Source organism: Bubalus kerabau, chromosome 10, assembly GCF_029407905.1.
Source record: "Bubalus kerabau isolate K-KA32 ecotype Philippines breed swamp buffalo chromosome 10, PCC_UOA_SB_1v2, whole genome shotgun sequence".
Classification (NCBI taxonomy): domain Eukaryota; kingdom Metazoa; phylum Chordata; class Mammalia; order Artiodactyla; family Bovidae; genus Bubalus; species Bubalus kerabau.
Window position 1 is genome coordinate 92,238,520 of NC_073633.1, and position 17,776 is coordinate 92,256,295.

The 17,776-nt window shown below is 41.9% G+C and overlaps 1 protein-coding gene across 5 annotated transcripts in view; it reads left to right on the forward strand.

The window, feature by feature from the left end:
* Window positions 1-17,776, forward strand: part of TTLL5 (tubulin tyrosine ligase like 5) — a 316,639-nt gene that overhangs the window by 152,624 nt on the left and 146,239 nt on the right. For all 5 annotated transcript variants that reach the window (XM_055538712.1, XM_055538711.1, XM_055538708.1 and 2 more), the window contains one exon: window positions 680-834. In XM_055538712.1, coding sequence (XP_055394687.1) covers window positions 680-834 — 155 coding nt within the window. The remainder of the gene's footprint in view (window positions 1-679; window positions 835-17,776) is intronic.

Genomic DNA, 17,776 nt, shown 5'->3' on the forward strand with positions numbered 1-17,776 from the left:
GACTGCAGCCTACCAGGCTTCTCCGCCCATGGGATTTTCCAGGCAGGAGTACATTGTTAGGTACTATATTTTTTATTAGTGTATGTCAGTGTAACAGATAAAAGTGTTATCTTGTAATTTACATTTCTTTGACAATAGAACTGAGTGGTTTTAATTGTTTAATTGGCTAATTATATTCAATTTTTATAAATCATTTATTGAAGTCAGTGCCCATTTTTCTATTGCCTGGGCAACTTTTTTCTAAATCAGTGACTTTATCTAATTATTATTTATAACTAACCTTTATTGAGCATTTAGAACTTTCATATGAGGACACAAGGGTCAGAAAGGCTAAGTAGTCTGCCTAATTCTTAGAACCTTGCATGACACAGTAAATACTTGGTAAATACTTACCCTCTTTGTTATTAATCTTTGTATTTTACTGCACCTAGCGTAGTATGGTGCTTTGCATGTAGTAGGTGGAATAAATACTTGTTAACTTATATTGACACTTGGACCCTCACCTGTGCTCCTGGATGTGCACCGAGGTCACACTTTAATGGGTGCCTTTGTCACAACCACTGTGTCAGCCCCGATGAGTCAGCATCGCCTGAACTCGACATGATTTCCCCAATATGTTTTTAATGATGCTTTTCTAAAACTCTATAAAGTCAGTTTATTTCCCTCACTTCATTTCTAGGTAACAAACCTGAACTTGGCAAGCAGCGTCATAAACAGAAGCAGTGCTTCAACTCCCCCCACACTTCGGCCTGTCCTCAGTCCCGGTGGCCCAACATGGTCGATACAGTCAGACCCCCAAGCTCCTGAGAGCCACCCCACCCCTCCTGGAAGCAGGTATGTAAGGGGCGTGGAGCCAGCCTGTGGGTCACACACAGGCAGCCTGTCCTACGCAAGTCATTCCCACTTTGAGTTGCCTGCACAGACACCAGGAAGACGGACACCTCTCTCCATGTGTCCTAATCCTCTGATGCTTTGATATAGGGCCTCGTTTTACTTATAAGACAGTTTTTGGCCAAATCAAATGAAAAGGAAATTTCTCATACAGTTTAGCAAGTTTACTTCCAGGCTGAAGAAGCAAGACTTTTTACTGTGGTTTTTTTGTTTTGTTTTTAACTGAAGGGTAATTGCTCTACAATGTTATGTTGGTTTGTGCCTATACAACCACACACATGAATCAGCCATAAGTATACATATGTCCCTTCCCTCTTGAATCTCCCTCCCACCTCCCACCCCTCTAGGTTGTCACCGAGTGCTGGGTTGAGTTCCCTGTGTTATACAGCAACTTCTCACTAGCTATGTGTATTACATATGGTAATGTATGTTTCAGTGTTACTCTCAATTCACGCCATCCTCCCTTCCCCCTGCTGTGTCTGCAAGTCTGTTCTCTATGTCTGCATGTTTATTCCTGAGCTGCAGATATGTTCATGTGTACCATTTTTCTAAATTTCATATATGCATTAATATATACTTGTTTTTCTCTGATGTGCTTCACTCTGTATAACAGGCTCTAGGTTTCTCCACCTCACTAGAACTGACTCAGATTCATTCCTTTTTATGATTGAGTGATATTCCACTCATATATGTACCACAACTTCTTTATCCATTTATCTGTCAGTGGAGATCTTGGTTACTTCCACGTCCTAGCTATTGTAATAGTGGGGCAGTGAACTTTGGGGGGCATATGTGTCTTTTTTGAATTATGGTTTTCTCAGGGTATATGGGCTTCCTAGGTGGTGCTAGTGGTAAAGAATCTACCTGCCAGTGTAGGAGACACAAGAGACATGGGTTTGATCCCTGGGTTGACAAGATTCCTGGAGCAGAAAGTGGCAACCCGCTCCCGTATTCTTGCCTGGAAAATTCCGTGGACAGCGGAGCCTGGTGGGATACAGTCCGTGGGGTTACAAAGAGTTGGATGTGACTGAGCACACACACTCAGGATATATGCCCAGTAGTGGGATTGCTGGGTCATATAGTAGTTTTATTCCTAGTTTTTAAAGAAGTCTCTGTACTGTCCTCCATAGTGGCTGTATCAATTTTCATTCCCACCAACTGTGCATGAGGGTTCCCTCTTCTCCACATCCTCTCCAGCATTTTTTGTTTGTAGATTTTTGATGATGGTGGCCATTCTGACCAGTGTGAGGTGATTACCTTCTTGTAGTTTCAATTTGCATTTCTCTAATAATGAGCAGTGTTGAGCATTTTTTCATGTGTGTACTAGCCATCTTCTTTGGAGAAATGTCTGTTTAGGTCTTCTGTCCATTGTTTTGATTGGGTTGTTTTTCTGATATTGAGCTGCATGAGCTGCTTGTATATTTTGGACTAATCCTTTGTCAGTTGCTTCATTTGCAGTTATTTTCTCCCATTCTGAAGGTTGTCTTTTCTCCTTGTTTTTAGTTTCTTTTGCAAAAGCTTTTAAGTTCAGCAGGTCCTGTTTGTTTTTATTTCCATTACTCTTAGAGGTGGGTCTTGGAGGATTTTGCTGCAATGTATGTCAAAGAGTGTTCTGCCTATGTGTTCATCTAAGTTTTATAGTTTCTGGTCTTACATTTAGGTCTTTAATCCATTTTGAGTTTATTTTTGTGTGTGGTGGTGGGAAATGTTCTATATTCATTCTTTTATACATAACTGTCCAGTTTTCCCAGCATCAGTTATTGAAGAGACTATCCTTTTTCCATTGCATATTCTTGCCTCCTTTGTCAAAAATAGGGTGCCCATAGGTGCGTGGGTTTATCTCTGGGCTTTCTATCTTGTTCCATTGATCTATATAATCTGTTTTTGTGCCAGTACCATACTGCCTTGATGACTGTAATTTTGTAGTATAGTCTGAAGTCAGGAAGGTTGATTTCTCTAGCTCCATTTTTCTTAATAAGATTGCTTTCGCTATTCGGGTTCTTAGAAATTGTGAAATATTTTGTTCTAGTTCTGTGAAAAATGCTATTGGCAATTTGATAGGGATCGCATTGAATCTGTAGATTGCTTGGGTAGTAGAGTCATTTTCATAATTTTGATTCTTTGAATCCAAGAACATGCTATATCTCTTCATCTGTTTGTGTCATCTTTGATTTCTTTCACGAGTGTCTTATAGTTTTCTGTATACAGGTCCTTTATCTCTTTAGGTAGGTTTATTCCTAGGTATTTTATTCTTTTGGTTGCAATGGTGAATGGGATTGAGTCCTTAATTTCTCTTTCTGATCTTTTGTTGTTAGTGTATAGGAATACAGAGGATTTCTGTGTGTTGATTTTGTATCATGTGACTTTACTAAATTCATTGATTAGCTCTAGTAATTTTCTGATAGGATCTTTACTATCTTTCTATGTATAGTATCATATTATCTGCAGGCAATGAATGTTTTACTTCTTTTTTTCCAATCTGGATTCATTTTATTTCTTTTTCTTCAGTGACTGCCATGGCTAGGACTTCCAAAACTGTTGAATAATAGTGGTGAGACTGGGCACCCTTGTCTTGTTCCTGATCTTGGAGAATGTGCTTTCAGTTTTTTACCATTGAGGATAATGTTTGCTGTGGATTTGTCATATATGGCCTTTATTATGTTGAGGTAGGTTCCTTCTATGCCAGTTTTCTGAAGAGTTTTTATCATAAAAGGGTGTTGAATTTTGTCCACAGCTTTTTCTGCATATGTTGAGATTATCATATGAATTTTATCTTTCAATTGGTTAATATGGTGATCACATTGATTGATTTGCATATATTGAAGAATCTTTGCATCTTTGGGATAAACCCCACTTGATCATGGTGTATGATCCTTTCAATGTGTTGTTGGATTCTCTTTGCTAGAATTTTGTAGGACTTTTGCATCTGTGTTCATCAGTGATACTGGCCTATAATTTTCTTTTTTTGTGATGTCCCCTTGTCAGATTTTTGGTATCAGGGTGATGATGGCCTCATAGAGTGAGTGTTCCTCACTGTGCAGTTTTTTGGAAGAGTTTGAGAAAGTTAGACATTATCAGTTCTCTAAACGTTTGATTGGCTTCCCAAGTGGTGCTTGTGGTAAAGAAACTGCCTGCTAATGCAGGAAACATAGATGCGGTTTGATCCCTGGGTTGGGAAGATCCCCTGGAGAAGGGAATGGCAACCCACTCCAGTATTCTTGCCTGGAGAATCACCATTAACAGAGGAGCCTGGTGGGCTACAGTCCATAGGGTCACAAAAAGTCAGACACAACTAAAGCAACTGAGCATGCAATCATTTGCTAGAATTCACCTGTGAAGCCATCTGACCCTGGACTTTTGTTTTTTTGGGAGATTTTTTTATCACAGTTTTGATTTCAGTGTTTCTGATTGATGTGTTCATAATTTCTATTTTTTCCTGGTTCAGCCTTGGAAGGTTGAACTTTTCCAAGAATTTGTCCATTTCTTGTAGGTTGTCCGTTTTATTGGCATATCAGTTCAGTTCAGTCGCTCAGTCATGTCCGACTCTTTCTGACCCCATGGACTGCAGCATGCCAGCTTCCCTGTCCATCACCAACTCCCAGAGCCTACTCAAACTTATGTCCATAGCATCGGTGATGCCATCCAAACATCTTATCCTCTACCTCTGTCATGCCCTTCTCCTCCCATCTTCAATCTTTCCCAGCATCAGGGTCTTTTCAAATGAGTCAGGTCTTCACCTCAGGTGGCCAAAGTATTGGAGTTTCAGCTTTAGCATCAGTCCTTCCAGTGAACACTCAGGACTGATCTCCTTTAGGATGGACTGGTTGGATCTCCTTGCAGTCCAAGGGACTCTCAAGAGTCTTCTCCAACACCACAGTTCAAAAGCATCAATTCTTCAGTGCTCAGCTTTCTTCACAGTCCAACTCTCACATCCATACATGACTACTGGAAAAACCATAGCTTTTACTAGACAGACCTTTGTTGGCAAAGTAGTGTCTCTGTTTTTTAATATGCTGTCTAGGTTGGTCATAGTTTTTCTTCCAAGGAGCAAGTGTCTTTTAATTTCACAGATGGAGTCACCATCTGCAGTGATTTTGGAGCCCCCCAAAATAAAGTCTGTCACTGTCTCCATTGTTTCCCCATCTATTTGCCATGAAGTGATGGGACTGGCAGGTCAGGTCAGGTGGTCTGGTATTCCCATCTCTTTCAGAATTTTCCACAGTTTATTGTGATCCACACATTCAAAGACTTTGGCATAGTCAATAAAGCAAGGGAACATTTCATGCCAAGATGGGCTCGATAAAGGACAGAAATAGTATGGACCTAACAGAAGCAGAAGATATTAAGAAGAGTTGGCAAGAATACACAGAAGAACTGTACAAAAAAGATCTTCATGACCAAGATAATCACGGTGTGATTACTCACCTAGAGCCAGACATCCTGGAATGTGAAGTCAAGTGGGCCTTAGAAAGCACCACTACGAACAAAGCTAGTGGAGGTGATGGAATTCCAGTGGAGCTGTTTCAAATCCTAAAAGATGATGCTGTGAAAGTGCTGCACTCAATATGCCAGCAAATTTGGAAAACTCAGCAGTGGCCACAGGACTGGAAAAGGTCACTTTTCATTCCAATCTCAAAGAAAGGCAATGCCAAAGAATGCTCAAACTACTGCACAATTGTACTCATCTTACATGCTAGTAAAGTAATGCTCAAAATTCTCCAAGCCAGGCTTCAGCAATATGTGAACCGTGAACTTCCAGATGTTCAAGCTGGTTTTAGAAAAGGCAGAGGAACCAGAGATCAAATTGCCAACATCTGCTGGATCATGGAAAAAGCAAGAGAGTTCCAGAAAAACATCTACTTCTGCTTATTTAACTTATATGCAGAATTTCCACTGGGCTGGAAGAAGCACAATCTGGAATCAAGGTTGCTGGGAGAAATATCAATAACCTCAGATATGCAGATGACACCACCCTTATGGCAGAAAGTGAAGAGGAACTAAAAAGCCTCTTGATGAAAGTGAAAGTGGAGAGTGAAAATGTTGGCTTAAAGCTCAACATTCAGAAAACCAAGATCATGGCATCCGGTCCCATCACTTCATGTATGGATGTGAGAGTTGGACTGTGAAGAAAGCTGAGCACCGAAGAATTGATGCTTTTGAACTGTGGTGTTGGAGAAGACTCTTGAGAGTTCCTTGGACTGCAAGGAGATCCAACCAGTCCATCCTAAAGGAGATCAGTCCTGAGTCTTCATTGGAAGGACTGAGGCTAAAGCTGAAACTCCAATACTTTGGCCACCTCATGCGAAGAGTTGACTCATTGGAAAAGACTCTGATGCTGGGAGGGATTGGGGGCAGGAGGAGAAGTGGATGACAGAGGATGAGATGGCTGGATGGCATCACCGACTCGATGGACGTGAGTTTGAGTGAACTCTGGGAGTTGGTATTGGACAGGGAGGCCTGGCGTGCTGCAATTCATGAGGTCACAAAGAATTTGACACAACTGAGTGACTGAACTGACTGAACTAAATTGATGGGACTAGATGCCAAGATCTTAGTTTTCTGAAAGTTGAGTTTTAAGCCAGCTTTTTCACTCTCTTTCACTTTCATCAAGAGGCTCTTTAGTTCTTCACTTTCTGCCATAAGGGTGGTGTTATCTGAATATCTGAGGTTATTGATATTTCTCCCAGCAGTCTTGATTCCAACTCTTTCTTCATCCAGCCTGCTGCTTGTAGAAGTCTCTTCTGATCCTTTGTATTTCTACATTGCCTGTTGTCACTTCTTCTTTTATCACTTCTAATTGTGTTGATTTGATTCTCCTCCCTTTTGTCTTAACGAGTCTGGCTAATGTTTTGCCAATTTTGTTTATCTTCTCAAAGAACTGGCTTTTAGTTTTATTAATCTTTGCTGTTGTTTCCTTCATTTATTTTCATTTATTTCTGCTCTGATGTTTATGATTTCTTTCCTTCTACTAACTTTGGGGTCTGTTTGTTTGGTTTGTTTTTTGGGGGGAGGTGGTTCATCTTTTTCCAATTGCTTTAGGTGTAAGGTTAGGTTGTCTATTGGATGTCTTTCTTGTTTCTTAAGGTAAGATTGTATTGCTATAAACTTCCCTCTTAGAACTGCTTTTGTTGCATCCCATAGGTTTTCTAGGTCTTTTTTGATTTCTCTAATAACCTATTGGTTATTTAGAAGTGTAGTGTTTAACATTCATGTATTTGTGTTTTTCACAGTTTTTTTTTCCTGTAATTTACATCTAGTTTCATGGTGTTGTGGTCAGAAAAGATGCTTGATACAATTTCAGTTTTCTTAAATTTACTGAGGCTTGATTTGTGGCACAATATAGGATCTATCCTGGAGAATGTTTGCTCTTTGTGCACTTGGGTGGAATTCCTGAAGACGTCAGTTAGGTACATTTTGTCTAATGTATCATTTAAGGCTTGTGTTTCCTTATTAATTTTCTGTCTGGATGATTTGTCTATTTGTATAAGTGGAATGTTTAAGTCCCCTAATATTATTGTGTTACTGTCGATTTCCCCTTTTATGTCTATCGTGTTTGCCTTATGTATTGAGGTGCTCCTTTGTTGGGTGCATAAATATTTACAATTGTTATGTTTCCTTGATCCCTTGATCGTTATGTAATGTCCTTCCTTATCTCTTGTAATATTCTTTATTTTAAAATCTGTTTTGTCTGATATGAGAATTGCTACTCGGGCTTTTTTAAATTTCCATTTGCACGGAATATCTTTTTCTATCCTCTCATTTTAGTCTGTATGTGTCCTAGGTCTGAGGTGGGTCTCTTGTAGACAGCATGTATATGGGTCTTATTTTTGTATCCATTCAGCTACTCCGTGTCTTTTGGTTGGAGTGTTTGATTCATTTATATTTAAAGTAACTATTGATATATATGTTCCTATTGGTATTTTCTTAATTGTTTTGGGTTTGTTTTTGTAAGCCTTTTCCTTCTCTTGTGTTTCCCTCCTATAGAATTTCTATTAACATTTGTTGTAAAGCTTTTTTGGTGGTGCTAAATTCTCTTAACTTTTGCTTGTCTATAAATCTTATGATTTCTCCATCAATCTTGAATGAGATCTGTACTGAGTAATCTTAGTTGTAGATTTTTCAGTTTCATTACTTTAAATATATATTGTCGTTCCTGTCTGGCCTACAGAGTTTCTACTGAAAGATCAACTGTTAACCTTATGGGATTTCTCTTATGTTACTTGTTGTCTTTCCCTTGCTGCTTTTAATATTTTTTTCTTTTTGTTTAATTTGTGTTAGTTTGATAAATATGTGTCTTGGCATGTTTCTTCTTGGGTTTATCCTGTATGGGACTCTCTGCATTTACTGGACTTCATTATTTCCTTTCCCATGTTAGGGAAGTTTTCAAATATAATCTCTTCAAAAATGTTGTCAAACCCTTTCTTTTTCTCTTCTTCTCCCTATAATTCAAATGTTGGTGCATTTAATATTGTCCCAGAAGTCTCTGAGACTATCAATTCTTTTCATTCTTTTTTTCTTTATTCTTCTCTTAGGCAATGATTCCTACCATTATACCTTCCAGCTCACTCATCTGTTCTCCCTCAATTATTCTGCTATCGATTCCTTCTAGAGTATTTTTAATTTCAGTAATTGTGTTATTACTGTTTACTTATTTTTTATTTCTTCTAGTTCCTTGTGAAATGTGTTAAATGATTCTTGCATTTTCTCCATTCTATTTTCAAGATTTTGGATCATCTTTGAAAAGTGAAAGTGAAAGAAGCTCAGTTGTGTCCAACTCTTTGCAACCCCATGGACTGTACAGTCTTTCTTCAGACCAGAATACTGGAGTGGGAAGCCTTTCCCTTCTCCAGGGGATCTTCCCAACCCAGGGATCGAACCCAGGTCTCCTGCATTGCAGGTGGATTCTTTACTCGCTGAGACACCAGGAAGCCCAAGGATACTGGAGTCAGTAGCCTATTTCTTCTCTAGCAGATCTTCCTCCCAGGAATCAAATTGAGGTCTCCTGCTTTGCAGGCAGATTCTTTACCAATTGAGCTATCAGGAAAGCCCAGGATCATCTTTACTGTCATTATTCTGAATTCTTTTTCAAGTAGTTTGCCTATTTCCTCTTTGTTTATTTGGTCTTGTTCCTTCATCTTTGTTCCTTCGTCTACACAATATTTCTCTGTCTTTTCATTTTGTGTAAAATACTGTGTTTGAGGTCTGCCTTTCCCTAGGCTATAGGGTCATCGTTCCTCTTGCTTTTTGTCTCATGGATGAGGTTGGTCCAGTTCCTGGCGTAGGCTTCATGTTTGAAGGCACTTGTGCCTGCATTCTGGTGGGAGGAAGTGAGTTTTTTTCCTCTTGATGGTCAGGGCCATGTGAAGTGGTGTATTTTGGGGTGTCTGTGGGAAGCCTGTCTGTTGATGATTGGGTTGTGTTTTTGTTTTGCTTGTTGCTGGGTAAGGTATCCTGTGCTAGGTGCTGCAGGCGATCGGGTGGTGCTGAATCTTGATACAGGTGGAGGCCTCCGTGGCAGTTCTCACTGATTAATACTCCCTGGGATCAAGAGTTCTCTAGTGTCCTGTACTCAACACTCCCACTCCAGAGGCTCAGGCCTTACTTCTGGTCAGGCAGCCGAGATCTCACAAGCTGCTTGTTATGGCACTGCTGCTGCTGCTGCTAAGTCGCTTCAGTCGTGTCTGACTCTGTGCGACCCAATAGACAGCTGCCAGGCTCCTCTGTCCCTGGGATTCTCCAGGCAAGAATACTGTAATAAAAGGGAGTAAAACAAACAATAAACAAACAAACAAAAACCCAAAAGACTAAAAATGAACCCCAGACAAATGGTAAGAGCAAAATTAGACAAATAAAAACAAAAACAAAGGAATATACACACATGCAACACATACCGCACACACGAAACCAAAGCATATCAAAGAAAATAAAGTTCAAGAGAGTGACCTGGCGAACAAAAGAAACCAAAAATAATATCAACCAATTAAAAACAAAACCAACTAAAACACAGAGCAGAAAACAAGACCAAAGCAGAGTGTCAACTGTGGAATAAAGCAAAGAAACGAAAGAAACAAGCATGGTGAAACAAGAAAAACAAATAGAAAAGCAAAGTTAAGTCAAAATATATAAAAAAGATACATGCATATTAAAGTAAAACTTCAACATGAAAAACAGCAACAACAACAAAACACAAAAAGCTGAAATAGAAGTAGAAATATAGAAAAGAAATAAAATGTATGTTCAAAAAGAGATAATAATAATAACCACAGCAACATAAAAAAAAAAAGAATATTCAGAACCAACTATAGAAGGAATAAAAATATAAGAATAATAATAAATGTTTTTCTCAGGTCTCAGCTGTCAGCATTCTCACCCCCGACCCCACCTCACTGCTGTGAGCCACACCCCACCTTCTCCTTCTTAGGAGGCCCTTCGGTACTCAGGAGGACTGGTCTCTGGACCTGCTGTGGGGACAGTTCAGATTCTAATCTGGCCCTCCTCCCACGTGTGCTTGCCTCCAATATCCGGAGCTGCCAGAGCTAGAGAATTTTCTTTTGTAGGAGTACTCATTATCCTTTTGTATAGTCCATAGACAGAGAGTCTACCTAGTTGTTCTTGTGGGTTTAATTTACAGCTTATACAGCTTTTTGAAAGTTTTTTGATCCTCTTTCTTAGTCACTCCATCCCTGGAGCTTAATTGTGGTTTTATCCCCCCTCTGCATGTGGCTCATCCACAGGAGTTTGCTTCTGAGGCTTCCCTGGAGGCCTTGAGTCTGCCCCAGTGAGGACCAGGCCTGGAGGTGGTACAGCTGCTTGGATCGTATGGACCCCAGCAGGACCAGGTGTGCAGGGAAGCCAGTGCCCATGGGTGCAGGAGATATGGTGCTATTGGGATTGTTTTCTAGCCTCCAGCGGCTCTGCCCCAGTGAGGGCCGAGCATGGGCCGAGCATGGAGGTTGTGCAGCTGCTTGGATCGCGGGGACCCCAGAGGCATATACTGTGTATAATCCTTGCTCATAGTCAACATTTTCATGTATTGACTTTTGATATTTTCTCCTTGTCTCCTAATTCCTTTTTATACCTTGTATTATGCTGTGTTTCAGTAACTTTGGACTCTTTTTTTTCTTTTGAAGCATATATTTGTTTTATGTATTTTTATGTAGGTTATCTAATTAAACTCAGACTCTCTGGACAATGTTCATTTGGAAAGTGGGAAGGAAATTCCCTCTATGTAGTTGAGCAAAATGGGGGAGGATAAAATGCAAATAAATTCCGGCCATAAAATCAGCAACTTTTACTTTAAAAAAGAAACCACTCTATTGAAATCTAGTCTCCATCTGTATTTTAAGTCTCCCTGTATAAAAAAATGAAGAAACAGATTCCCAGTACATCTTGGCTCTAATGGCTATTAAATATGGGTTTAATTGTATCTGTCCCTGAGTCAGATGAACTAGAGAGTAATGGGACTGTTAACGATGAAGTATTCCAACCAGCTGAGAGATATTGTTCCCTCCAAATAAAGAGGCTCTACCGCACGTGTCCCACCGGGTCCCCACCCCCAGGCCTCTGCCAGCCAGCCAGCACTCTGGATGATCCCCTGCCCTGAGGAGGGGTGACCGAAGGCTCAGGCATGGAGGAAATACCTAATTGTTGTCCAGGTATCTGTTGCCATTAGAATGATGACTTAAGGAACTAATTTGGGAAGCAGAGCCTCTGCCCAGGAAGCAAGATAAACATAAGCACATTACATCATGCTCGGGTACAGTGTCTTTCATACCAGTGATCGTTGTGGTCAAGGGTGAAAAGAACCATCTCGGTTCAGAATTAGAAAGTGTTGAAGACCACGAGGCAGGACTTTTGAAGATAGTCCATCCTCCCACATGCTTCTCTTCACAGGAGAAGTCTGTCCTTTGGTGATTTACAGTTACAGAGTAACCACATTCCTAAAACATAAGTCGTAAAAAAGAAATTCTGTTTATGCCACAGAGCTTTATTTTCCATATAAAATATTTCCAAATATTCCATTTTCATTTTACAATCCAAACCTTGTTTCTACGGAAAACATTTTCTCCACAGTCTTGGATATATTGTCTTTATCCAGGACTGCAGTTGTTTTCCATGTGATAAACAATGTCAAGACTGTACGTTTTGGACAGACACAGCATGCAGGATCAGTTCCTCAACCAGGGATTGGGAATTCTACGCCCCTTGCAGTGGGAGCACAGATTCTTAACCACTGGACTTCCAAGGGAAGTCCTGAGTTTTCGTATTTTTTATAGTTTGTATTTGGAGTAAAAATTATGGCTGGGTTTAGAGCCTTCTCTTGGTGACACCTGTTAGTGCTGAGACACAGAACAATGGAGGGATCCGTCCAGGTCAGAGGCAGGACTAGGGCCCAGCGCTGTGAATGGCCTGCTCCCAGCTAGGCTCTGCTCATGGGCTGTGGTAGAAATGGCGCATGATACAATCAACGTCACAACCACTGGCGCCAGAAAGTAACCCCTGCAAAGTTCCCTGGTCTTTCCCTTTGGGGGTTAGTTGTACCGTAACATCCCTCCCTTCACCTCTTCTTCAAGTTCAAGGTCAGTTTCTAGGCCCCATTCTAGTCCAAGGTAGCCCTAGAAGATCTTCCCCTACCCCCAAACAACCTCTGGTTGCCAGGACAGCCTGGAAGCTCAGCTTGTGAGTTCTAATTCCATGGGGAATTCCCAGAGATACCCACCCACAAGTAGCCCTAAGTGAATTCTCAAGTGGTCCTTCCAGAACTGGCGATGACATGGGCCCCAGCCAGACTTCCCTCAAGCATTCTGCTCTGTTCCAGGCCTCAGTTTCTTTATTTACCTGTAAGTCACTGTTTTGTGAATATTTAGTTTCTTGTTGTTCCTTCCTTAGTAGTAAGGGTGACTAAGTTTAATGAGGAAGGGCTTAGTAGCTTAGAGTTGTGAGTTTTATTACTGGTTTTGACACTAAGTGACCCTAAACTATTCATTTAATCTTTTTACTGGATAAGCATACTTACACATAAACTGGCCTGTTTTGAGAGCTTTTAGGTTGTCCTTAAAGCACTTTGATCTCCCTGGAAGTGGGTGCTGAGTAAATAAAAGGTACTCTTACGTGTACATCCACAAAAGCATCGGTGGATTCCAGTGCTGATAAACTCTCATAATTCACTCGACCAGGGGCTGCCCTGTAAACAGTGAAAAGACGTGAAGAGAACCCGCTGCTGGCTGTACTTTTCATCTGCATATGGGAGGAGTCAGTGACTTGGTAGCCACAGGAATGAAAACTAGTGACTCACAAGAGCTCTGCAAATAGTGTTATTTTTCATTTCCCTGTGGTGTTGCTATTGTTCTCAATTTTATGGATCACACAAGTTTTCACCAGACAACCTTGTTCTTCCCCCGCTGTTTTGAAACCATCCCAAGTGTAGCCCAGGGCTGTCGTCTCCCCTTGGGTCAGTGTGAGCTCAGCCCAGCTCCTCAAATCCCTCGGTTCCTCTGGTCTGTCTGGAGTCCCTGTTGGAGCTTTGTTGTGGGAGAGGAAGGCAGAGAGCCCACGCCTTGCCCAGACAGTCTGAGGCCTGGCCGTGGAGCTTGCAGTTCCCTAGACACTCAGAGTTGGACTTGGCCAGCCATTCCTCTGTTGTTACTTTTCAGAGGTAATAAGTGAGATTAATTGCAGGCCAATCTCCAGAAGAGAAGGTAGTCAGGGCCAAATGCAGTCACATGTTTAGAAACCTGAGGTGTGCCTCTGAACAAGGCCGATTGAGAATGATACAATCCACGATGCAGGTACCAAGTGTTCGCAACCTCTTTTTTTCTTAAAGGGGTTGTATTTGACTCTTATAATACTGATGATGTTGTTGTTATTTAGTAGCTCAGTCATGTCCGAATCTTTTACGACCTCATAGACTGCAGCCCACCAGGCTCTTCTGTCTGTGGGATTCTCCAGGCAAGAATTACTGGAGTGGGTTGCCATTCCCTTCTCCACAGGATCCTTCTGACCCAAGGATTGAACCTGCGTCTCCTGTTACAGGCAGATTCTTTACCACTGAGCCACCTGGGAAATCCCTAGATGCTGATACCTGGCTATTAAGCTTTTCTTTAGCCAGTGAAATGGCTAGGGTTTTTCAAGCTACCTTTTAATTATCCATTTTTCTGGGCACTCGGGGAGTTATTCAGAGCTGAGAATTGATGTTGAGAGGCACCTCCTCGTTACTGCCAGCCTTGCACGGAACTGGACCACATCAGGGAGGAGCACTTTCTAGGTGAGAGTGCATCTTTCTTTGGGAGACCTGGAAGGGTTACTGTAAAGTTTTGGCTGCTGCTTGGAATGATTTGGGAAGAACAGGGCCTCAGACAGCTTGGCAGGAGCCTGAAGCTCTGTTTTTTTCCAGTCCAGCCCTTCCTTGTGGATCGAGCTGTCAGGGAATCCCACGAATGTCTGGCTTCTGCCCCTTTGTATGTTTTTCCAGCATTTGTCATTGAATTATTTTTATCCATCTCTGGCTTTTTCACACACACAACCTGGGGATTTGTCTGTTCCTCGATGTTAAAGGTGCGGGGGAGGTTGAAGGCACAGCCCTGAGTCTGTTCCTCCTTTTTGTGACATCTTGGACCTAGGCTGCTTGGCTGGGTGGCTTCCACTCTGGAAAACAATTGTATTTTAGAATTTTAAATTCAGTCCTGGGGAATGGGGTACAATGAAGCCACAAATCTTGGAAATTTGGGTGCTATTTCACATTACCTTGTTCTTCTGCCCGCTTACATTTAAATAATAAATTATAGTCTGGTCCCTTTCTTTTACCTAATTTTTTGGGACCAATTTCCAGAAGTTTTGATACCAGTTCAGCTAATACTTTTCTCCCTTCTTTTAGATTATTTTTTTATGAACGTTGGTAGAGACTCAGGACTCTGACTTCCCACCTTTTCATTTTTAGTCAGTCTTCAGAAATACTGTTTATTTTCTTTAAAAATAAACCCTCTAATCATTTTCTGTGTATTAGGCATTGTGTTAGCACACACAACCTGGAGATTTGTCTGTTCCTCGATGTTAAATGTATGGGGGAGGTTGAAGGCACAGCCCTGAGTCTGTTCCTCCTTTTTGTGACATCGTGGACCTAGGCTGCTTGGCCAGGTGGCTTCCACTCTGGAAAACAACTGTATTTTAGAACTTTACAATTTAGAGTTCTAAAACTGTATTTTAGAACTTTGAAGCTGCTGTGGAGTACTGACAAGTAAGACAGAATTGTCCTGCCTCCCGGAGCTCACTGGCCAGGGGCTGTCTTCTGATTTTAGCCTAGCACATACCACTTTGTTGTTGTTGTTTCTGTTGTTTAGTCTCCACGTTGTGCTCGAATCTTTTGTGAGCCCATGGACTGTAGCCTGCCAGGCTCCTCTTCCCAGGCAAGAATACTGGAGTCCGGTGCCATTCCCTTTCCAGGGGATTTCCCTGACCCAGGGATTGAACCTGGGTCTCCTGCACTGCAGCTGGATTCTTTACCACTGAGCCACCAGGGAAGCTCTGCAGGGCACTGGGTAGGGTCTAAAAGACTTTCAAGACCTGTTGTTGGATGACTAAAAGGCTACCATCCGGCGGCAAGAAGGAACCGCATCCATGTGGAACAGTTAGGAAGCCACGTCGGGCAGCATATGACAAAGATTTAAATTTGTGACACAAGCAAGTGGAAGAAGGGGAATGCAGAAGAGGATGTAAGGATTGACCCTGTCACACACTAGAATGTGGCTGAACCTGAGGACATTGTGCTGCATGAAATGAGCCAGTCACAAAAAGACAAACACTGTAGGATTCTACTCCTATGAAGTCTCTAAACTTGTCTAAATTGTAGAAACAGGAAGTAGAAAGGTGATTGCCAAGGGCTGGGGGAACCGAACATGGGGAATTAGTGTTTAATGACTATAGAGTTTCAGTTTTGCAAGATGAAAAAGTTAGATCTTTTGCATAGCAGTGTAACCATACTTAACACTACTGTACTCATAAAAATAGTTAAGACAGCAAATTTAAAGTCATACATTTCTTTAAACCATGATAAAGAGACTAGGAGTAGGAAGATATTAGGTTTTAAAAGAGAGTCCCATAGTTGGGCAAAAGAATTACCAGAATGGTAAGGCTTTGCTTCCATTCTCTCCCTTTGTTTAGGGAAATTATTCTGGAACCAGTCCTTTAAATGCTTCTATTGATATATTCTTTAAAAGCATGTTAACTTTATAGGCAAGGGGTCCATCAACTCCTATTAGCAAGATGGCATGGTGTAGTGAAAAGAGAAGGGACTTTAGGATTTGCCTTACTGAGTATGTGACCTCGGGCAAGTTAACCTAGCTTCTCTGAGCCACAGTTTCCCTGTGCAGATGATAATACCTACCTCATTAAGTTGTTTCAAGATTTAGTTGAGTTGTGCATATCAAAGTAGCCAATGGAGTGCTTGGTTTGGGTGTAGGTTCTTGATACCCTTTACTTCCCTTCCTGTGGGAAAAAAAAAAAGGAGAAGCTTAAAAATTGGACCTGCCTGGGATGTGGGATCCTCCACTCCTGGTTTTAGTATCTGGTTTAGAGGGAGCTGGCGTGAGCCACAGGCAGTGCCCTGTGGAGCAGTGTTGCCGAGATGCGGCCGTTGCAGCTGAGGAGTGGAGGGTATCAAGGTGGGGCCAACAGGAGAGACTCTTTCTTTTCTTTGACCCCTCTGTTGAAGGGTGACTTCTTTCTACTCAACAGGCCCTTCCTCTCTGCTATCTTCTCCCCAATGTTGAAATTTCCATTGCGGCTCAGTGTTCCAGCCAGTGAACACTCATATTTTCCATCCATCCTGGGGGTCGAGCTTTGGGAGAGCTTTTCTCTGGAGGAGTTTGGAGCTTATAATTTTGTACTTTATCCTGTTATATAAACAAGACTCTGTAGCCAAAGAGCACAATCACAAAAAGAAACCACTTTGGGGGTGGTGGTGGTGGGGGGCGGAGTGCGGCTTAAAAGCCAGAAGGAAAACTCTCGCTTGTTCAGAGTGCTGCCGAAGTGATAGTTCTCTCCTTGTCCTCCTTCCCTTCCCAGAAAATGAAGTTTACCTGATCGCCTTCCTCCTGAGTTTTAGCTTTTGCCACTCCATCACCTCGAGTCTTGCATGCCTCTGGCACACGTGTGATCAAGGCGCGGAGTCCTCTCTGCTGCTTTTCTCGCTCAGCCAGACACGCAGCCTCTCAGGCGTTAGCTCCATGTCAGTTCAGGCCCCGGGACGGTCTCTGGTTTCTCCCGCACCCAGAGAGCCGAGCGCCATAGGCGTCTGTGCCAAGGCCAGCATGACTGGACTTCTGCCTCTTTGAAGGAATGTTGGTAAAAACTTTGGAAGTGTGTCAAAGCTCGCTGGCTGGACCTCATACCGGGGCCTAGGCAAAGGAAGTTCGGGAATGTTTGGGCCCAGACTCAGGCGTGAAAGGCGGGGGATCTTTTCTTATCTACAAGTCAGGATAAAACGAAGCTCGCTTTGTGGTTTGCCAGTGTAGCATGTTTCCAATTTAGGTTGCTTCCCGCCCGCACCCCCCAAGCATCTAAGGTAAACCACCTTACGTACAGTTCCTCAGGATTAACGCACACACCTGCACGCTCAGACACATACAGAGTCACTGGTAGAGGCAAGACCCTTTCCTTTTTAGCCACTCGCTTTGTAATTTGATACCCATCCACAATTGATGATTATTTTGGTTTTAAGAGGACTGAATGACAAAAGTCCATGTACAAGCAGAATGAGACTCCTTTTCTAGAATTAGGAAGTTTTATCAAAGTTACTTAATTCATGTTTCAGTTTAATTCTCATGCAGTTTTTCTATCATCTTTCCCATGGAACTGGTTACCAGCCCTGACAGTTGAAAAGATGCACAGT